General features: G+C 42.8%; 1 protein-coding gene across 1 annotated transcript in view; it reads left to right on the top strand.

Moving 5' to 3' along the window:
• The window catches only part of grid2ipb (glutamate receptor, ionotropic, delta 2 (Grid2) interacting protein, b), a gene marked incomplete at its 5' end in the record, with an annotated part of 42,959 nt that extends 19,887 nt beyond the window's left edge, over positions 1–23,072 (top strand). The window contains 19 exons of the mRNA XM_080790057.1: positions 890–1,033; positions 1,762–1,917; positions 4,622–4,773; positions 5,265–5,402; positions 6,334–6,419; positions 7,139–7,295; positions 7,499–7,836; positions 8,813–8,851; positions 11,368–12,147; positions 12,456–12,596; positions 13,338–13,425; positions 14,439–14,516; positions 15,537–15,733; positions 16,827–16,982; positions 17,983–18,072; positions 18,153–18,282; positions 18,790–18,908; positions 19,130–19,294; positions 20,150–23,072. Coding sequence (XP_080646183.1) covers positions 890–1,033; positions 1,762–1,917; positions 4,622–4,773; positions 5,265–5,402; positions 6,334–6,419; positions 7,139–7,295; positions 7,499–7,836; positions 8,813–8,851; positions 11,368–12,147; positions 12,456–12,596; positions 13,338–13,425; positions 14,439–14,516; positions 15,537–15,733; positions 16,827–16,982; positions 17,983–18,072; positions 18,153–18,282; positions 18,790–18,908; positions 19,130–19,294; positions 20,150–20,221 — 3,226 coding nt within the window. The 3' untranslated portion in view covers positions 20,222–23,072. The remainder of the gene's footprint in view (positions 1–889; positions 1,034–1,761; positions 1,918–4,621; positions 4,774–5,264; positions 5,403–6,333; positions 6,420–7,138; positions 7,296–7,498; positions 7,837–8,812; positions 8,852–11,367; positions 12,148–12,455; positions 12,597–13,337; positions 13,426–14,438; positions 14,517–15,536; positions 15,734–16,826; positions 16,983–17,982; positions 18,073–18,152; positions 18,283–18,789; positions 18,909–19,129; positions 19,295–20,149) is intronic.
• Positions 23,073–23,763: the final 691 nt, after the last annotated feature.

Genomic DNA, 23,763 nt, shown 5'->3' with positions numbered 1-23,763 from the left:
ATGCTACAACAAGCACTATTGAGGTGTGTGTGCGTGTGTGTGCATGGTGATATGATGTGCATATGTCCCAGTGTCAGAAACTGTAGCAGCAACCCCAGATGAAATTACATTAGACTTTAATTAAGAGTTCATCTCACAAAGCACAGTCAGTATTCTTTCAATTTCACACAGAAACATTGTTTACTATCTGTCCCTGACTCCCTGGTATCGCGCCAACTTGACAACTCAATTATAGATTTGCGCACTACTGTAGCTTGTTCCCATGGCTGCGGCCAGAGCCAGATTTGTTTTGCTGAAGTACAGGACTTGGATGGTACAGCATGGTTTTAGAGTACGATGCAGTGGTAGAAAAGGTGGGAGGTTTTCATCTGTTCACTGTATTGTGCCTGCAACATTTTCTATTTTCGGTGTGTCTTTTGCACAACTGTTGGGAATCTCAGTACTGTAGCTGGGAGTTTTGAATCATTGTGTCCAGTACATCATTATATTCAGAGCTTTTGTTAAGTATAACCACTTAAGCCGTACTGTATATTGTTTTCCCCACAAATATATACGAACATATGCCTTTTCTCCCATTATTATTATTATTATTATTATAATTATAGATTAGTTTATAGTAACACAAAACTCCAGTGCCTCTTATCCGTGTGGTTCTCATGAATGCCATAGACTAGGACTGGGCGATATATACTTCATAGACCGACTGCCCCACCCAACCGTTAGGCAATTTTAATATATGACATACTGTACACACACACACACACCTTGTGTGTGTGCCTTGGCTTATACCATTGACTCTCCCTCCCCATCTCTTTGACTTGCTCCCCTCTCCTCTTTGCCCCCCATACCTTCACCCATGTCCCTGATTCCTCTCTGTCCTGTGGTGTAGGAACTGTTCCCATGAGAAGGTGGTGTCCATGCTGCAGGGCAGCGGAGCCATGCCCACGTTGGTGGTGGAGGAGGGACCATGTGATTACTCCTCAGACCACAACGAAGCCGAGGACTCCCCTAACCTGGCCCTGCCACGCTCCAGGTGAACCACTTCAACCCTCCAAGCTGCATTCAGACCTGAATATACAATGTATATATATATATTTGCTCGGTTCGCCCCGTTTATGCCGCGCCCGTTCGCGCAACTTCTCGTCTTTGCACTGACTTTGTATGTAATTGTGGGGTTCCAGTGGTTATATGCCTGATTCATATTTCATGGCAGCATTGTGCGCTGAAAATAGCAGACCTACAAGCTGACGAGAACATGACGCAGACAAAACATAAATTAGGAGTTATTCTCTCAATACGATGTTGATGGTTTTGTGAGTGAATCAAACATAGAGGATTATTTCTGATTGGTAATTTAGGTTTCGGTCTGTGGTCATTTTGGTGACATTGAAATTAAACAGCACAAAGGAATAGGTACATTTAAAGAGATTATCCTTTTTTTTAAAGATTGTATGTAATTGTTTTGATTGTTGAGTTGAGTTATATCTTTCAATGTTGCTTTGATTCATTTTGTTTTTCATGTAGGCCTACTTATTTCTGTATTGTGTTTTATGCCTGTTTATTCCCTAATTATTTTAAGTGCTTACTGCATTATCCTTTTACTTGCATGTTATAGCTTGTACTGTCTTGCTACACAGGCCACACATTTTTGTTTTGTTTTTAAACTATATTTAACATGAACTTTCATGTGTATTTTATGGTATTACCTGGTTAGTGATAGTGATGATAAAGTGCTGTATGGTCTGGGTGTGTGTCGTCCAGGTCCCCAGCCCTTAGTTCTCTCCAGTGGGTTGCTGAGATACTTCCCCCCAGCATCAAAGTCCACGGACGCACCTTCAGCCAGCAGCTAGACCACCTCCTCACCATCCAGGAGAGATACACTGTCTGCAAGTCCCTGGAGACCTTCTTCCAACACAGGTCAGTCCCATCACAAGAATCAGGACCTGAACCGCAAACTAAATCAGAACCAGGGTTAGAGTCATAATAATCAGAGTTGAAATCTGGATCACAATCTGGTTCTGGATGCATTACTATGAATATTTACTGGTAAACAGCAGTTACAATTATAAATTGAACCATCAAACTAAGTCGGTCTCATTGTTGATCACAAACTGTCACAAATGGGTGTTTTGCAAGACCTGAGGGTTCCCTCAACAGGGCATCACAACTTTAAACGAGCAACTCAGGGCTCACAGCAACAGTTACTGTATTTCAGTCAGATAACTCACGAATAGATTTAACCAATATAGAATGAGAATAAAGAAAGTGTGCATATAATATTTTATCTTGGCCTTCGGCTCTGCTACATTGTTTCTCCCTGCTCGGCACAATTAAACACCATCATTAAACATTAAGAGCAGGGAGATAGATATACAATAACAACCCCCCCATGGGGAACAGAAATAACAGAGCCCACGGGTGTTTCCAAACAAATTAAAATCTAGCTCCACCCCCCTCCCCCCGTCATTCTATTGGCTGAGCCAGGTCACTTCAGGCTATGGGGTTGTTGTTGCTGCTGGGAGGGACGCTATGGATATTGCGCTCGTATGGCTAAATATGACATTAAAAAATTATGAATTTCTATCGATATCATAGTTACAACAATGACATTGAGTTGACATGTTTTTTTAAGGGTAACTGTAGCGTAATCACAATATCACAAGACTGACACGACGAGTCCCGCAAATGAGGAAGTAGGAAGTAGTGGAGCAGACTCACTGGCTCTCAATTCAATTATCTTTCATTTGTAATCGTGCATATAAAACATATTGCCCCTCAAATGCCCCAGCCACTACAGCATCGTTCATGTGAACTACTTTGTCCACGGTTATTCATCGCTATGATGATCAGCGACGGCTTGTCACCGTTGGCGAGCACGGGTTGAATGCAAGCTTCAAGCCGGCCGGACCACCAAACCATGCGCTATACATAGCGATTCTCATAATTTCAACAGGCTTACATATTACATCATAAACATACTATTTCACATGAACAATGGTGAAACTAAGATATGGGGATAATATTATACTTGCAAATTGCAAGTATAATATTATCCCCATATCTTAGTTTCACCAATGCGATTTCATTGCAAGTTGCAATGAAATCGCATTGCGTTTTCATTATAATACTGCTGGGTCGAACACACAGTCACAGCCTCGCGCTGCAATTGGCTAAGACTCCGCGTCACCCCCCACACAGACCCTCCTCCCAACACGACGCTTCCGTCCCGCGACATAAACAACAGTGGATATAAACAGATACAAACACATAGAGGGAGACAAAGGGAGAGTGTATGTCTACAGGGCAGCAGCTCAGCATCAAAATATAGGGGAAGATAGAGGGAATAAGGCCACAAATATAGATAGATAAATATGTTGATTTTTGGCTGAAAACTTGCCTATATCACCTTTAAATACCGCCCAATTGGTCAGCTGACTGCCACATCAGCAAATTACATGTGGGTCTTGCACACTGAATACACCCACATAGTAATGCAGCATATTAACCCCTTATGTATGCACCCTTGAGCACAGCACGAAACCCCTCGAGTACAGTATATCTGACTGAACTAACTCTGCAAGCTACGTATCATATAGAGTATTCACAGTGAACTATGGGATAGGCTAGAACTAAACAAGACACTGTTGGAGACGCATCCTACTATAAATGTGCCACGTCTGCGTGCGTAAGTGTGTGTACGGTTGTAATGCACGTAACTCAAGAATCGTTTGACCCACCGACTTCACATTCGACACACACGTTCCACACCCCCACAGGGAGTGCAGTGCCAGGTATCGTGTCTGTCGGACCCACGGTTCTCCAGAACCACCACAGAAGGCTCTGGTCAGGCTCTGCCAGTGGGCCTAATGAGGCCAACTCCTTTCACCTGGGCCTGGCCCACCTGTGCAATTTCCAGCCTCTGCCAATTGAGGCTCAACCATTCAGGCTCTGCCAGTGGGCCGAATTGATTGCCAAGTACACTTTTCAGTTTGCAGTCTTCACACACAGGCACATACAGGGTGTTGCCACACTTACCAGTTTTCACGTTTTCACTGTCGGCCAGCTTCTTTTCAGTTTTTTCAGACAGCTGGTGGATGGCAATTAAGCTCCACCCCCGCGGCTGACTGCCGTGGAGGAGAGCGTTTTCCGGGAATCTGGCCGTCGCGGCAGTCAGCCACGTGGGTGGAGCTTCTTTTCCATCCACCTGCTGTCTAAAAAAACAGAAAAGAAGCTGGCCGACAGAGAAAACGCGGCTGTCGGCTCAGGTGTAGAAACACTGTCTGTACACAGATCTCCATGTGGGACACCGGCTGACAGTTAAAACTGGTGCTTTGACAACGTATATCATTAGGTTCCCAAGTTGCATCGTTCCCAAGTAGGCGGGTGGCTGACTGCGACGGGCACGTACAGGACAGGTCTAGTAACTAATAATCACAAGGCAGGTGAGACAAGATAGGTAACACAACAACAAGGGCAGGGGAAATGCAGGAACAAAATAAGATACACACTACACAGGCAATACACCAGGGGATAAACAAACTAACACAGAACTAGTTTTAGTTGTGTGTTCTGAAACACAAGGATGTCAGGCATAGCATTTATGTTTTACATGTTTGTACAGGAACGTGGACACCCTGATAGTGGACGTGTTTCCTGTGCTGGACACGCCAGCCAAACAGCTGATCTGGCAGTTCGTCTACCAGCTGCTGACCTACGAAGAGCAAGAACACTGCCAGAGCAAGATCTCACGGTTCCTGGGTTTCAAGAGTGCTGGTGAGAGAAAGACGCACAGACACCCTATACCTCTAACACATTGTTTCTACGTCATAACCTTTCTCTGCTATCCTGACATGGTCCAGCCCTATTTTTTACTGAAACACATTGTTAGGCATTCAATCAAACCTCAATAATAAAACTCCAAATATTGCACCTATCACCCACATTGCACCTGCAATTCATGATTAACACACCGAAACATTTATTTGTCTCTCCGGGTGGAACTCAATAAAATCATGACTAAAGTGCCAATATGCTGTGCAATTAAATCAATCATGCATGTTACAAATACTGTACATGTGCAAAATAAGTAATAAAGGACGTCTTTGTTACACTCCCCAAAGACACAAGGGAGCAGCAGATGTACAGTAAAATAATTATGCAAAATACTCATATTACGCATTGATGCAGAACCTACAGTACAGCTACTGTACAGTATTTACATAAGTGGAATAATTATGAGTGTGTGTGTGTGTGCGTGCATTGAGCAGCAGTAGAGCCTGACCTGGGTCAAGAACACCATCGTCGGAGCAGCTCCATGAGGGTGTCTAGCTCCTCCCACCGAGGCAGCATGGTCCGAGACAGGAGTTCTGATGACTGCATCATAGGAACACACCTGGGAAGGGGTACAAATTACAACCACCACCACCAACAATACAACAACAACCATAATCACAGCAACAACCACAAACCACAACAATACCAACAACAACCTATAGCTTTTATGAGAGCAACCCACCGAATCAAGGCAAGCGTTGTGCTTTAGGGGCTCTTTGAACAAACAGCATGACTTTGCATGTCATTAGTAATTTTCATTCCAAGTGGTTTTATTTGCTAGTAAAGGGGGATTGTTATTGGAATCTAAATTGAGTTTTCAAAAACAGTTGTTGGATTGTGTTACACTAACTACTACAGCGTATTATAGAATATAGATAGTGCATGGAGAATATGCTCCAGTACAACATGCTGATGGTATAGAACGCTGTGGTTGTACTGGGGAAGCTCCCGTCTTTAACTTTGAATACAAGCAAACTCCAAGAACTCCGGCAGAAATGTTTCTTTCTCAGCACAATTTATCTTGCTCAGTAAAGGCTGGAAGCCTTAAAAGTCATTTCTGAACTAAAGCAAACCATGCAACTAAACCACAGTTTGAGTTCATATGAGTTGGCTTTTCCCATTAGCGACACAACAATTAAAAGGCCTACGTAATTCATCAGGATTCAGCTATTTCTGAGGCAATTTCAGGAAGAAACAGTCGATGTTTCTCCTGTTTTCCATCACCAGCTCCTGCTTGTAGGAGACAGCTAAGCTTTGTTTGTTGCTCTCCCATGCTCTTCTGTCACGAATCCCACCCCCTCCCTCCCTCATGACTGGAGGAAGTGGTGAGATGGAACAGAGATGCTCATGCTTAATTTATAAGCTGATCTATAGCCGATATATAATATGATCTACAAGCTTGTAGATCTGCTATTATCGGCAAGCGGCACAGTCGTTTGACTGAGTATAAATCAGGCTTCACTGTCCATGTGTTCCCAATCATGCCTTGTTGTGCTTCAGGAATTCATGTCGACGCGTCTGGGAGCCCAGAGGAGAGACAGTGTGGAGATGGGACCTCCTTTCCTGAGTCCCCCGACCTCAAACATGTGGGTACACTTACTGCTAACCTACACCAGTGGTTCCGAAATGGTTTCCTACCACCAATTCTATATTGACCTTTAAGTCATATCATTATTTGTATTGTTCTTTGTACTTCTACACAATACAACACCGTATTGCTCTTGTTTAGGGCCTGTGCCTCCGGGTTGTGAAACACTGGTCTTCTCCAGCCTGTAACCAACATCTGAACTCAATGTTGCAATGCCGCTTAATGTAATGTTTGTGCTTCTCTGTTTTCACTTTATTTGAAGGTCTGCTCTACTCTACTTTCTTGGCCCCTTTGATGAACATATTGGGGGATAAAAATACCTGCCCACTCAGTGGAAGAAATCAATGAAATTAAATTACCTAACCCTAACACTAGTAATTGCATTGACAATTGACTGATCAGGTGCAGTGCAGGGGTCATTTGTTTGACAGATGAATCAAACCCACTGCAAATCTACTCAAATTCTAAATGTATACACATGCAGTAGCTATACATCTCTACAATATATACTGTAAATCACATTGTGACTAACATAATCCAGTTGGTCATTCCTATAGTACCTTATCATGAACCAAAGACATATGTGGCTGTCAAAGTAGAAGTTGCCCGCATCTTATTTACAGTCCATTTTGTCTGCGAGAGCATCTTCAAACCGTGTGTGTGCTGCCATGCAGGCTGTCTGTGCTAACCAAAGCTTAACCACGCCTCCACCCATAGATGTCAGGCGTGTACACTGAGCTGGAGAACGTGTACATGCGGAAGAGTGTGTCACCGATGCGGGCCGTCTCCTCACCGGGCCCAGAGGGGCCGGGGCCAGAGCAGACTGAGGGCTACAGCCGCCCTCTGTCCCCCCTCACACTCCCCCCACTCAAAGGTACTCTGGCGGCGAGACATAGTCGTACTGTACATGACACACACACACACACACACACACACACCCACGCGCGCACTCATGATGTGGGACCATGGACACCAATTAAACTCAACCACATTAAACACGGCTCATGACCTTAGCACACCTGTGATGGTGATGTTTAACCCACCCCCTTCGTCCTTGCTCTCTTACCATCTCTGCAGGGAGCAGCAAGGCAGGTCTGTCCCTGTCATGGAAGGACCCGTTGCCCACCCAAATGTATGGAATGTACCACCAGAGCAGTGTGGACTCCAACCCCTACGTCACCCTGGAGAGCCCGCCCCTGGTCCCCGGCTCGCCCGAGCGCTCCGACAACGAGGAGGAGGAGGAGGATGGGGGCGTGCCGCGCAGCCCTATGAGCCGGCGCAAGAAGCTGTTCACGTTCTCGCGGCCGCCGCGCAGCCGCGACACCGACAAGTTCCTGGACGCACTGAGCGAGCAGCTGGGCCACCGTGTCACGCTGGTAGACGACTTCATACCCGGCGAGAATGACTACGAAGAGGTGAGGAACAAAACCATTGTCATCACCATCACCTTGCTCATTACGCTATGTATCATATTATTTGTATTACTAATGTGTAATGCAAATGGGTCAGTGAATGATACGTTGAAATACATACAATATATTATACTTCTATACATATACTATATATTGTATACAGTATGTTTACCAGTAAGCCCTAAAGGGCGAGGTGGTGCTGAAACAACAGGTCTGGGGATGCTTTTTTTAAGTGATGTTTTAGGGCGTAAAATGTGTGCTAATTAGTAAGGCCAGGCGGGGTTCAGTCTATACGGTTATCATTGAAATGTCCATGTATGTTTTTTGAGGGGCATCAGCCCCGCACAGCTTTGTGTGTTTGTAACCACGGAATGTGATGATTTGATTGGCTGAGCACGGAATGTGATGATGGATGACTATGATGTATGATGATAAGAGCGCCCCTCACTTCACACAAGTGTGATTTTTCTTTACATGCTAGTTTTGTAGGGTTTTGGCTAGGGTGAGTGAATGTTTCTCAAACTTCTATGTCCAGTTTTGAGGGTGCATGTAAACACAAACTTTGTCCTAACACAAACATTAAATGCCATTGACAATGAATGGCCAGCTTTGAGTGTTTGTGTAAACACAAACATTGCGTAAACACTGAAGACGAAGGCGAGGACGCAAATTCTAATTGGCCGGAATGAGATGATGTATTATGATGTGTGATGATAAGAGCGCCCCCGCCTCCCTTTTTTAGTTTCTTAGATATTCTTAGATATGAACTCTTTTAGCTGGTGGTCCCCGGACCCCACTTTGAGAACCACTGCTTGTTTCAAAGCTTTACAGCCATTGCATTGGGGCTGTTGATGTATATGGCACATTTGTTGTTGAATAATGAATGAAACAATGATTGTACATCAGTTATAACTGTAGCAACTGTTGAGCAACACTGATGTACAGTATGCTACAATGAACGCTTGTGTCACATAAACAGATATCGGGTTGTCACGGTTACAGAAGAAGAGATGTGTCTGTAAGTAACAATTCAGTAGTTTTGGATCATACTGAATAATTACAGTATATCTCATAAAGTTATAACTATAAGGTGTATAGCAGTACACTGCTCATCCACTGCCTAAGCTTTGTTTGATGCACATACTGTATGCACACCGTAAGATAAACAAGTTGAAGATAAACTCAAAGGATAACTTAACATGCATCGTCAACCTACAGTAGATGTCACCATTTCTGACGAGGACGCGTTCTGTGTCTCAGAGGAAGGCTGTGGACAGTTCAGAAACCTGCCTACCCGTGAGAACATCGGTATAGGGATTATAATTGTATTATAATTATTAGTAATACAAGAACAATGGCTTCTATTTCCTGTTCTATGTTAGCATGCTAACTTTCCAGGAAGAGAAAGTCTATAGTTAGCTTTGAATCCCCGTCGATGATGTCATTTGGTAGGTTTCCGAGCTGTCCATAGCCCACAGTGAGACACTGGGAACCGGTTCAGTTCTTTTTGGTTTTTAGTCCATGAGCCAGAGCTCCAAAATTGGTGGGCAAACTATACCCTATATTAAATTGTTTATAGGATCAATACAAGTAAATTAATACATGATAACCCTTCCACAGTAGTACCTTTTTCATATTTTTGATTATTTTGCATATTATCCTACATAATGCATAATTTGCATATTTAAAAATGTAAAATTTGTAATACAATAAATCATTGTCTTCGTGTAAGTACTCGATTGGGGAAGTTTAATGGTGATAACAATCTAATATAGGTATGGTTTTGCACACTCAATTCATAATTAGTGTTTCAATTTTGGAGCTCTGGCTCATGGACTAAAAAACAAAAAGAACTGAACCGGTTCCCACTGGGAACCAACCGGTGGAAAAGGGGCCAAAGTGAGCATAGTGCATGGAAATTGTGCATGAAATCTTGTAATGTTAGTGAGTACCAACTATATAAGATAAGGTTGGACATGGGTGAAGTGCTCCTTCAATATGTTATGTAATGGTATTAAGCGCTGTATTGAAGCTTTGCTATGACTGAGAGACATTGTGACTGTATTGAAGCTTTGCTATGACTGAGAGACATTGTGACTGTATTGAAGCTTTGCTATGACTGAGAGACATTGTGACTGTATTGAAGCTTTGCTATGACTGAGAGACATTGTGACTGTATTGAAGCTTTGCTATGACTGAGAGACATTGTGACTGTATTGAAGCTTTGCTATGACTGAGAGACATTGTGACTGTATTGAAGCTTTGCTATGACTGAGAGACATTGTGACTGTATTGAAGCTTTGCTATGACTGAGAGACATTGTGACTGTATTGAAGCTTTGCTATGACTGAGAGACATTGTGACTGTAAGTATTATTCAGCCTTTCTCTGGGTTGTTGTGTTGTCATGGTACTGTGCTGCTGAGGGATGGCTACACTGTATAATCCTAGAGTATCCTAAAGAGTATTTACTAATAGTTACAATAATCAATTCACCTAGAGGTAATATTTGACTTGCGATTTGCAAGATTTTAAGCAAGAAATACATCCCCCTGGCCAGCCGGGGCGCCTGATGGAGGGGAAAGGAACTGGTTGGAATAACGTGTTCCTTAGTTCCACGTGCTACGTCCAACCCGGGGAAACTCCCCCCCTGTCAGGTGAAAAGAAGCAGCTTGGACTCCTCATGCACTGCATGAGGCCAGTCCGTTGCTCTCCCCAGGTTGACAGAGGGAGTGTAGCACCCAGGATTACATAGACAATTGGCACTGGGTGAAAACAATGGGTAACAAAAAAATATATATACTGTATACAAAAAGTTATATAATCACATGAGAAATTGAAAACGTATACTGTAGATCAGCCTGGATTGAATGAATCAATTCATTGCGCCTGAATTGCTGTACATTTATACAATGACTTGCAGTGGTCTGCTTCAACCAGTGATGTAAGTGTCAAAACATCAACCTCTTGGAACTGATGTTTGGTTGGTGACGGTCGGTCCAACAATTTACTTCAAAACAAGCATAATCTCCCTAATATCCTTCTGCTACTGTTTTTCAGACTCTTTCCAGTGTTATCGTGTACCTATTGATGTAATAATATTACGTATTACAAATATTATTGCCTACCGTGACACCTCATAATAAATGCAGTACCATCCTGTTTATATAATGCTGCTACTACGACTGCACTCGTGCACTACGCTGTACCGTCTTGCACTGTTGTATTATACAGTATGTTTAATCAACAATAAGAAATTTGGGGGCGCCCGCTGGCCTAGTGGTCCAGGTGCATGCCACATATAGGCTCTGGCCTGACAGCACGTCACGTGTTCGAGTCCCGTTCATGACGACCTTTGCTGCATGTCTCTCCCCTTCTCTCTCTCCCTCTTTCCTGTCTGTCTTCACTGTAACTATCAATAAAGGCACAAAAGCCAAAAACAAAACAATAAGAAATTCAAATTGTATTGAAGTTAAAAATGCAACGAGTAAAGGAGGGAGGAGGTAGAGCTGTGACGCTGTGCCGTTTCTCTCCAGATGAGTTTCCATGAGGACCAGGAGCTGAGCCTCCAGCCTCGCCAGCTGAGCAGTAGCAGCGATGATGCCAGCTACTCCTCCGACTCCGACCACATCATCCCCCCTCCGCCCGACATGAGCCCGCCGCCACCCCCGCCCTTCCAGGTCGCCATACCTCCCCCGATCCAGTTCACTGACGCCCTGCCGGCCATCCACTTCTCCCCAGAGAACATGCCGCGCACACGGACCACTTTCCAGCCACAGCACCCCATTATCCCGCCGCCTCCGCCCCCTATGAGGGCCTTCCTCTCCAGCCGGCTTCCCCTGCACAAAGTCCTCCCGGAGTTTGATACGCGGTTTCGCAGAACCACTGCTGCCATGGGGAACACCATCATTCCGCCCGCATCCCACTCGCAGACCCTGTCTTCCCGCCGCTCTCCCAAGCTCTCGCGGCCCAGCCGCCTGCCCAGGCAGGCCAGCCAGCCGGCGCCACTGTGTCAGCCGTCCCCACAGCCCTCCCCCCAGCCGCTGAGACCCAGCCAGCTTGTTCTCCAGAGGCACTACCAGCTCCACCACCAACACAGCTACCAGGGACCCATGCCACCCTCACTGGAGGAACAAGCCCAGTCCCTGACTCAGACACAGACGCAATCCCTGACCCTGGCCAAGTCCCAGAACCATGGCCAGAGTCCGAGCCATGGCCTCCCTGCCTCCTCTCCACTCTCCAGATCTCCAGCTGGTCACTCTACTCTCCCCACCCACACCAAGACCTATGAGAAGCCAGATCTACAGTCAGAAAAGGTAACAGGATGTTTGATATGGAGTAGGAGTATTTACCAAGTTCTCAAAAATGAGTGTCATTTATCATAACATTTTACTTGTTCTTAATGTACTGCAATGCCAAAAAAGAGTGGATATCTTAGAATAAACAGGAGCAAAATTCAGAAAATGGCAGATGCGGAGCTTGCATAACTTATTTTGGACACGTTTTTCAAAACATTGTGACCGAAGTTGTGAACTGGCACACTTGACTCGGAGTCAGGACTGTATTAAATAGTCATATTTAATACTAATAATAATAATAAGTGTTGTTTGTCTGACTTTCCAAGATACCCCCGCCCCCTGCTCCACCATTACCACCCTGTGACCCTCCCCCACTACCCCCTAACGCCTCAGACACCAGTCACATGAGTGTGAAGAGACTGCGCTGGGAACAGGTGGAGAACTCTGAGGGCACCATATGGGGACAGGTAAGAACTCTGAGGGCACCATATGGGGACAGGTAAGTGAGTGGAGTGGTCAGTTATGGCACAAGAAAAAAATTAACTATAAATAGTCCAAACGGATGCTAACAATAACAGGGACAGGCGCTAGTTCCAGTTATAGTTATGTTTTTTTTGGAGGGGAAAGGAACTGGTTGGAATAACGTGTTCCTTCCGCGTGCTACGTCCAGGGAGGGAAACGCCCCCCTGTCAGGTGAAAAGAAGCAGCTTGGACTCCTCATGCATAGAAGGAAGCATGAGGTCACACTGAGTGTCCAAGTTGGCAGAGGAAGTGTAGCTCCCAGGATTACATTAGATAATTGACACTGGGTGAAAAAATGGGTTGCAAAATCGTGGGATAAAAATGATGAAACAAAAATAGTTACGTTTCAGACTGGGTAAAACTTCAGATACGGTAGGGCTGTAGAGTCCACACAGAATACCACATTTTGATGGTCTCTGTCTCACCTGCATGTTTTTCTTCTCTTTTTTTTACACTTTCTTTTGAATATAGACCATCAAGTAGTAGCCAAGCTTAATACAGTGTTTGACACTCTTCTGTGTTATTTGACCACATGGGAAATTCTGTCTCACTATTATTGTCTGATTTGAGTTGTTCGATCTGTTGTGGTATCCATCCAGGTTACTAATGAAATATACATTTCAGTTGAGAAAAGCTGTAACTGTGGTTTTGAAATATTTTCTTATTTTCTTGGTGGACGTACGTAGCTCGGAGAAGACTCAGAGTATGACAAACTGAGCGACATGGTGAAATACCTGGACCTGGAACTGCACTTTGGGACTCAGCGCAGATCAAGTAAGGTTTTGCGTCTGGTTCTCTTGAGTGTACATCTTCTTACATCATACATCACATCAGTGTGTCATCCATACATCAAAAAATATATAATTGTATTCATTTGTATTTGTATTTCATTGAGGTATTCAATCAGATGCTAGAAATACATATAGCAAACTGTATGCTTCAATTGTATGCTGTAATCAATGTTTTGTGAGTCTCACAAAACATGACCTACTGTTTTAGTTATTAAAGAACAATGAAAGACATTGAATATATATATAGTATAGCATGGTGTAGCTTTTGTATTAGCTGGTTCTGGTGTTGGAAAGCTCATGACTGCCTGAAGATACTGTAGGCTGTGACTATACTGATGCTACTGACATTGCCTGTTTTGTACCTTCACAGTTACCATGTTCAGTGTTCACCTCCACCATGTGCTCCATAAGCTGCTATGGAGCCGGTCTGTTCAGCTCCTCATCAAATGCATTCTCCACAAGGCACCATCTCCTCCCCACCCCTCTCTAACATCCTCACAGTTCAATAATGAGAGAGTTCTGTTGTTAAGCAAATAGCAACTTTAAAGCTTTTCCTAAAATCTTTGCTGAACCATTCTGGTTTTTCGTTTCTTTTCTTTCCTCAGCATTTTTGTAGACCCATAGTGCTTTTGCAGAGAAACCCAGAGCTCTCTTATTGGATACCTTTGAAACAGAAGTGTGTTATGGAAGTGTTGGAGCAGAAATTAAAAACATAGCTAAACTGTATAATGTCACCACCTGGTTCTCCCTGAGCCGTTTCTCCATATTACAGTATAATTTCCCCAACCCGCACATTGTGCCGAAATGAGGCATTTTCTTTGTTTTGTCTGGGAGAAAATTATTTAATAAAATATCTCTCTCCAAACATTCTGTGACATACTTCTATTACAGTATCAGCCAGCTGTTATTTGTAGCCAGTCTGTTTAGTGTCCATCCCCCGGTGCCTGGAGAACATATTCTTACACTGTTCATTCAACGTATCAGTTTCACCCTCAGAGCCAGCCTTCCTGCCCGAGAACTTTAAAAAGAAAGACGTGGTGGAGATTCTCTCACACAAGAAGGCCTACAACGCCTGTAAGTATGATACAGAGGCAACTTCACGCCGAGATTCATGGAGGCAATTCATTATCGTTGGAGATCAAACAGAGAGAGAAACCGTAGCATCCCAAGCACTGCATAAATAATAAAACACCCACATGTACACAAGCACACACTATTCCGTTACAGACATGCACCCACCCACACACATGCGCCACACGGGCACAGGCACGTGTGCACACACAGATACAGTACGCATGGCCATGTAATACATACATATACAGTATTATCATCAAAACTGCCTCAAGCCCAAAGCTGTCAAACACCTACACGCTTTATCCTTTCGCTTATATCTTCTTACTAACCTAATTAATAATGTTATTCTGAAGAATATAACAATCTCTAGCTTGAATTTATATATCGCCTTTCATGAACCCAAGGACACTTTACATCGAAAACAATGAACTACATAAAAAACTATGAACCAACAAACAATCAAACAAAACAACTATTTGCCATAAGCTTGAGAGAATATGTGTTTTTTCAAGGCAGCCTAAAAAGAGTCCAGTGTAAGTTTGAGTTCCCCTAACCAAAATGCCTGTTAAATGGAAGCCGAGAAACCATGTTGGTTGTATGATGTTAAAATAACTATCTAGTAGTGGTAGTGTATTTACTGTATACGGTATAGTGTACAGTGCAGTGAAAAAATGTGAGCGGGTCACAGAAACAATGGACTCGAGGCGACAGCTCCATGAGCCAACATCTTATCACCGTATCACACACACACACACACACACACACACCGTATCACTTATTAACAGTGGATTGAAAGCAGCTATCCTTCCCACCTATGCAGTTCCACGTACAGTGTGCAACAGCTTTTGCATGTGCTGTACAGAGATAAGGGGGCGGGTTGGGGTGAGAGAGCGAGAAAAGCGCATCTGAATACTGAAATTATGACTACCAATATGAATATCTGTATTTTCGAGGCAAGTGCACAGTGCACACACACAAACACTCCCATACCACCCCTGCAACCCACCCTCCACACCCCAGCCATTCTGATAGCGCACCTGAAGCTGTCCCCAGAGGAGCTGTGCCAGGTTCTGATGAACATGACCACGGAGAGGCTGGAGCCGGCGCACATCAAACAGCTGCTGCTCTACGCGCCCAACGACGACGAGGTCAAGCAGTACGAGGACTTTGACCAGGACCCGGCCAGACTCAGCGACCCCGACCAGTTCATCTTCCAGGTATAAAGCTGCCACTACGGCAGTGCTTTTCAACCAGTGGTCCTTGACCAGTGGTCCCCAGCTAAATGATGGGAGAGTTTGATATTAACCAAATGGACCCTTATTAGATATTTAAGTCTTGAGTGTAAAATGAAAACAAATGGACCATTACGGGTCCATTTGGTTTCATTGTACGCTCTCTCTCAAGAGTTCAATTGGCTGATACCGACAATAAGCTTCTCTGACTTACTTACTTATCGTGTAAATTAAGTAATGCAGATGTTTAACAATGTCTACACAATTAGAATGTAGAAAAAAGTGTTACTTTGATCAATGGTTGCCTACCATAATCAATACAGCATGAGCATGGAATTGTGGGGAAAATAATCTTATCTAACAATAGAGGGTATGTGCATTGTGCATGCATAAAGTGAATGGCAAATTGAGTGGCAAAGTCACAGGCAAAGTGAGTTTAACATTGTTAAACTCAACATTAAAGCGAGACTGCGTTAATTACACACATACGGGGCACTACAGCAGTGTTAAAGCAGTGTGTTTATAACACTTCAAATGGTCAATGGATGAAATTGCTTAGATTCTTTCCCATAGCGAAAAACTTCGAACCAGCCAGGACTCGAACCTGGAATCTTCTGCTCCGTAGGCAGACGCGTTATCCATTGCGCCACTGGTCCGCTGCTCTGTTGCATCTGTCAGGATGGCTTTTGTTTCCTTCTGGTTGCTACACAACAGGCTACATGGGAGCCTGAACAATGCTGAACAACGTAGTTCAGCATTTACCCTCCAAAAAAAGTAATCTGATCATACACTTACAGTATCACAAAATACATTTAAAGGTGGTGTAAGTCAGGGGTTCTCAACCCGTGGGTCGCGACCCACAGGTTATTTTGGGGGATCCCAAAAAAACAAAAAAGTTTTCTCTATTTTTGCAACTGAAAGGGTTTACATAGTACAGTACATGCATACACCTTCCCTAATGATTATATCTGGTTTCAGTATTTATTTATGGTGTATTGTAGGGCTAGATTTGACTAGATTTGAAGGCCACGTACTGTAGCAGCCTGAATATAATTATTCTTTATTTTCTTTCTGTCAGATGCTGATGGTGCCCGAGTATAAGACTCGACTGAGGAGTCTGTATTTTAAGACGACCCTGCAGGAGAGGGCCGAGGAGATGAAGGTAGCATATGATTACATCTACAAGGCCTCCATGGAGCTGAGGAGCAGCAAGAAACTGGCCAAAATCCTTGAGGTACAGTCAATCACATTTTATTAGGAAACATCATTGTCATTAATGTACCTTTGAGTTGTTGTATGGAAATAATAAAATAAATTCCCCCCTTCTGTTTAGCCTAGAACTGGGGGTCTAGAACTTGGGGTCATGTGATCAGTGACATCATCACGAAGGTGTACTTTTTGGCCTGCAGTATACAACACCATAGATATAAAGAAATCACACCTGTGTGAAGTGAGGGCCGCTAATATATTAAAGTCTAACTCATGTTGATTAGGTGATGTAAAGTTGATGGTGCCAACACAAACATTAAATTCTCTTTATTGTTAATGGCATTTAATGTTTGTGTTAGGGACCAGATGACGTAAATGTTCCCTTCATTGTCGATGGCGTTTGTAAAACAAACATTGAACTAAAAACAAACAAAAACTAATTTAACCTGTATATAGGAGCAGTTTGTTGGAGCCACATGTGTGTTGACGGGAGGGCGGAACAATTTACACTCTGGGTTAGGATTAGGGTTGCGCAAGGGGGGTGCGGAAGGCACGCTACGCCACGATGCCACTCAAGGGACTACTAGCCAATCACAGCGCATCTTTTCTGGGACTTGTCAGACCCGAACATTTGCTCTATGACGCACGTGGAAGCTTCTGTGAAGCACCAACGCGGAAGCTTGCCATCCCTTGAGAGCATTCGCCCCAGAGCCGGAAGAGGCCCTTTCTATGTCTATATGGAATATACCTTTGTGATGTCACTGATCACATGACCCCAAGTGCTAGACCTCCAGTTTAAGGCTAAATAGTATTATTTCCAACAACTCTACAGTATATTAATGACATAGTTCAATGTTGAAAATGAGTGGTATTCCCCTTTAGTAAATGGGAATTCAATTTAAATGTAGATTGGTTCATTCTTTCTTATCATGGTCTAATTTAATGGACACTGAACACATTCTTAAAATATTTGACAAAATGATGTAGTAGCTTGGGGTTAAAGTTATTGCCTCCTTGCTCTACAGTTTGTCTTGGCCATGGGGAATTACCTTAACAATGGCCAGCCCAAGTGCAGCAGCAGGACCACTGGTTTTAAAATCAACTTCCTAACTGAGGTATGCCAGATCAGTATTTTCGGAAACAACTTCATTTCTGTCTGTTTGGTCACACCTGACTGTTCGCTTCTTTCATACAGCTGAGCACGACCAAAACAGTAGATGGGAAATCGACTTTTCTTCACATCCTGGCCAAATCTCTATGCCAACATTTTCCCGAGCTGCTCAACTTTGCAAGAGACCTTACAACAGTGCCTCTGGCAGCCAAAGGTAACATAATAATAATAATTTGATATTTTTAACTGATAGCAGAATGAAACGGCATGTGAAAGGGCAGTTCTTATTACGACTGAACTGCTCCCTATTATGGGCAATGGGCATTACTACTGTATTCCATTACTACTGTATTCCCACTTCCATTGCCCTACAAACTGTTAGCAATTAGTGCAGGAAATTAGCATCACTCTCACAGCTATCATCTAGAGATTATGTTCACTTAGTTTATTCTTCTCCCAGGACTGCAACTAACAAAAATATGGGTTGCAAATTCTTGGGATAAAAATGTATTTAGATAATAATGGTCCAATAAGGTAATAACCTACATAATGGTTGTGTGTAGTAGTATGTTGTCTCATTTAGTATGTTGGTGTTAACAGTACACCCCGAACGCCCAGGGTTATTTAATCCATTAAATCATAGCGCCCAGCGATTTATAGCAGCGGAGCACATTTAGCGACGGATTAAAGCATGTTTGTAAACTATGACCGTTTCATCCAGTGAACCAGAAAGCCATTACTGCAGAGCTGAGTGACATTCAGTCCACCGTCGAGGACATCAGAGCAGCTTGTCTGAAGATACCTGCCAAACCTGAGGACCACTTCACCTCTGTCATGAGTGTATCCTTACACCCAAACTAGCCCTCATCATGGCTCCAATCCAATCCAATCCACTTTATTTATAAAGCACATTTTTATACAACAAAGTTGCTACTATCAGGTTGAAATATGTATAATGCTATGGTGCTATGGTGCATGGTTTAGGGAGGTTTGATCCGTTTTTTTTACTTCCCTCCATGACTACAACATTGATGTTTGACCCTTGACCCCTACTGTGGCAGAGTTTCCTAGAAAACAGCCACCCTGCTGTCCAGTCTCTGGGGTCCCTACAGACCCGGGCCATGGACGAATTCTCCAAGGTGGCCTCCTACTTCGGCGAGGACAGCAAAGTCACCAGCACAGAGACCTTCTTTGGCATCTTTGCCGAGTTTATGTCTAAATTTGAGGTGAGCAAAATACAATGATGTGGTTTGGATTGGATTGATTGTTGATGTTGATTGACAAAAGCAAGTGTTTCATAATTAGACTTAATATTAATCAATTGAAATGACATAATTATTTAAGCAATAGGGGGGTGGTAAATGCCATCACAGCTATTACTGCAGGCACAATATGCAGCCGAGCAATCTAGATGGCTACGAGCCTAGCCAACTATAAGAGGATCTATCAATCTAGATGGCTACGAGCCTAGCCAACTATAAGAGGATCTATCAATCTAGATGGCTACGAGCCTAGCCAACTATAAGAGGATCTATCAATCTAGATGGCTACGAGCCTAGCCAACTATAAGAGGATCTATCAATCTAGATGGCTACGAGCCTAGCCAACTATAAGAGGATCTATCAATCTAGATGGCTACGAGCCTAGCCAACTATAAGAGGTCTGTCTGTCTTACTGTCTGTCTGTCTGTCTGTGTGTCTAGAGCAAATTTATTCTGCTTACTGCCAGTAGGCCACAAAACTTCCACCTCACATAAGTTTTATACTTTTTCGTATAATAAATGAATTGTGAATTAAACACTGAAATATCAAGGTTTGAGATAATTCAGCTATATAAATAACTATATACATTGCTAACAAACTGTTGCCGTGATGTTATAGCAAATAACACAACACTGACACTCGGCCTATCATATTGCTTCATCAGAACGATTAAGGCTTTTATTTGATACATTTATTCAGAGCAAAACAGTACCCTGGCATAAGGAGTAAATTGGGGGGGAAGTGGGGGTAAAACATAATTGGCTACAATAAATAATAATAATATTGTAAAATGTAAAATGTACCGTATGTGTTGTGCAGAGAGCCCTCAACGAGACCCAGGCCACAGACAACCCCAGAAGCCCCAGACTGTCTTCTCCACCGGCATGGTAAAAAAAAGAAAACTTGGTTAACCATCTAGCCAACACCAAGAGGCTGTTTATCCCCATCTTCACCCTGCCCTCGTCAACCAAAGTGCCAAGATAACTCTCTCACACACACACACACACGCACACACGCACACACGCACACACACACACACACACACACACACACACACACACGCACACACGCACACACGCAGACCAACATAGACAGAGACCAGGTAGTCTATAGCAAATATATTAGTCATACGGTATTACTGTGTATTTACACAATAGAGGCCTGCCAGTGCCAAGGAATGTTTGGAGAGATAACAAATGGTTATGGATCATGCCACCATGTCAGAGTGGCAACCAAAGCAAAGACTAACATTATCACCTCTGGTTACTTACATACTGTACATGCACTGGGTACTACATGAATCAACCCTAGTGTCCCCTTTTCTGGGCATATCACAATAGGCGCGAATTGGCCAAAAATCTATCAAGTTTATAGATCAGCTATGTTAGGCCTTTGCCTAATATAGATTTGGTGTTTTTCTTAGATTCTTTGTCAAGATGTGATAACGTTACAGTTACTTTGTGGTAAACATGTTGGAATGTCCTATCGTAAGCACTAAGCATTGAGTAGCCACTCTCCAAACATGCCATAGTAAGACTAGATGAATAGTGATTGGCCCTTGTGCAACAGTGCTATACTTTTCGGTGCTGGTTAGAGCAGTGTCCACAGTCAATAAGTCAGTAAATCACTGCACAAGGAAAATATTCAGACCAGTGTTTCCTTCCCTTAGGCTCCTATAAAAGATGGATTGAGATAATGTTTTCTCCCAACATTGCCTCTCACTTGTATATTACCAGTGTAAAAGTGATTGGAGGGTGGGTGCGCGATTGAGTGTAATTAGACTGACTCAGTCCAGGTGTGATTTGTTAAATTTGCCATCACATACATTTATTACAATGATTATATAAACTATAAAGTAACTATCTGAATATATTTGATTACTGCAACAAGCCATTTCATGTAGATCGAAGCTGGTTGATTGGAATTGCTGTTGGACTGAGATGCACAGAATGCAATGAATGTGAGTAGTATCGTTGTAATTCACTATACAGTAATGAGAAAATGTGGTTGAATACCCCATAGGTTGGCTTTTCAGTCACAAAACAAATACGTACAGTACTATACTATTACACCAGTCACACTCTTACTTCCTCCTGACATATACCACAGCCTGTATCTTAAGCATTTTAGAGTCTCGAGTGCTGATCTAGAATCAGCTTGCCAGTTGTGGCGATATTCATGGTAACATCCATTGTTCTAGTAAAATGATATTATCAGCACAGTACTGTCTGAGACACTTTGTGAATGCCAGACCATAAATTATCTCGGTTTAATTGAATGTATGGGTGGTACATCGTAAATATGTTTCCAATGTTCTGTTCTCCTGTTCTCTCACTTTGGAGAGAAATCAACAGCTTTTCTTTCACACCAAAAGGTGTGAAAGGTGTACCTTTTTGTATAACAAAACAGGCTGGAACGGAGCACACCAGTAGTGCTGAGCTGCCGACCACGGTGCAAAGGTATCAACAATAAAGGAGAATTTTGGAGTACGTCTTTTATTACCAAATTCTGATAATGTATTCATGAACCACTGGTAGGGGCGGAAAAAAGAACAATAATTACCTACAATAATTACAATAATTACCTTTAAGCATTTAGGCGGGTTCTATCGGCCTCTTGCTGTAGGCGGAAGCCAATTTGTTACAACACTCTGCGGACTTATTTCCAACATCATGGACAACAGATATATAATAAATTGTTGAATGATCTAAATAAGCAATTGAATCGGTGCGCACACTTAATAGATATATTATCGTCATTGTACGGTAAGAAAACAACTACCCTGGAATTCTCCTTTTAAGAGAGGTCACACAGCTCGTAGCCACGTTGCGCCAATGTTTCGACCTCTGTGTATGGTTGAAACGCTGAAACGTTTCCTATTAAAAAAAAAATTGTGGTTACGACGAGCTGTGTGACCTCTCCTCATGTTTGTACCTTTTTGTGTAAAAAAAGCTGCTTTGTGAGCTTTTGATAGAGTAATGGTTCTACACTTCCTAGTAGACGATTAGAGTGCTTTTAACATAACCCTGCGCGTAATAAGTGGACGGCTGCTAAATGAAAGAAAAACGTACCTAAAAATTGCTCCTCCTGGCTGTCATGATAACTTGATGAACCACAATGCACCTGTACTGTAGCTATATTGTATTTTATATTTGAGGACGTATCGTTTAGAATGCACATTAATAGTTTGCTATGCACTGTTAAATGTTTTGTACGATATGTCCTGCAAGTCTGTCCTGACCTGAAAACGATTTATTGAAAACGATTTATTTTCTTAAAGGAATTTCAATGTTAGGCTTTTGAACTGTTGTTCTGTCAAGTAATGTATGACTCATCAGGAAAGCACGATTGTATTTATGCACAGCTTTAGTCAGGCTTTCAAGGTAACTGTGATTCTTGTATAAAAGTAATCCTGGCTGATACTTGTGCAGTACAACACATTGTTCAGATCATTTGCATGTTGGTGCAGCTGTTGTATTTTATGTTAGAAGCATCTGATATTAATTTACTTTCACTATAGTTAAAACAATTGTGTTAGTCTGTATATTTATGTTAGTAAACATTTGTTACCTATACAGTAATTTGTATTTTTTAACTTTTATATGTTTTCATTGAAAGCTACTTACATAAGTGACTATGTGTCTTTATATTTTACCTCCGTTTGCTCAAACGCTTCCAACTGAATGACCATGTCTTTGATCTGTGTAAAAGATCCTGCTTGAAAATAAAATCGCCTGCCATCCTTGTGTTTTGCTTCTTTAGTTTGACAGCAGCAATGTCGTAATAGAATAATATTTAGCATTGCACCTTGCCATAAAGGTCACTGCACACTGGACACGTTTTCAGATTTTTAGCTGCGTTTTTCCATCGGTTTTCCAAAAAACGTGTCCAGTGTGCCACACCTTAATGCTGTAGTTCCAGCCCAGGTGTATAATAATAATAATAATAATCCTATATATTAAAATTGGCTAATGGGAGGGGTGGGCTGGCGGGCGGACCACAGCCAAGTCTCTCTGACATAACCATAAACAAACCACAGCCGTCACTAAGACAATATAACCATAAACAAACCCCGGCCATGTCACTAAGACAACACAGCTGCACCCCAAATATGGAGTGTGTTTTCTAACCTCAGTGTGTCATCATGGTCAAATCAGATAACCATATATGGGCATAAAAGGGACATGGCCTGGTGAATACAGAGATCTGATTGTGTGTGTCTGCATGGTATCTATTCTATTCTCAAGAACCGTGTCACCGTCCAACCAATCAACTTCAAACACAGATCCGCAAATCTACTAGTACTGTCCCTTTTGTGCTCGTCCCCACCACCATGACTGTGGTCAACCAGTACACGTCCAGTGTCTTTTTGAGCTGCTGTTGCTAATAATAATTATTATGCTAAAATTAATTTATTATAAACCGATCTCTCT

The sequence above is a fragment of the Protomyctophum bolini genome (assembly GCF_963924005.1).
Source record: "Protomyctophum bolini genome assembly, chromosome: 18".
NCBI lineage: Eukaryota > Metazoa > Chordata > Actinopteri > Myctophiformes > Myctophidae > Protomyctophum > Protomyctophum bolini.
Note: the sequence above shows the minus strand (reverse complement) of the source record. Positions and strands in the feature narration are given on the sequence as shown.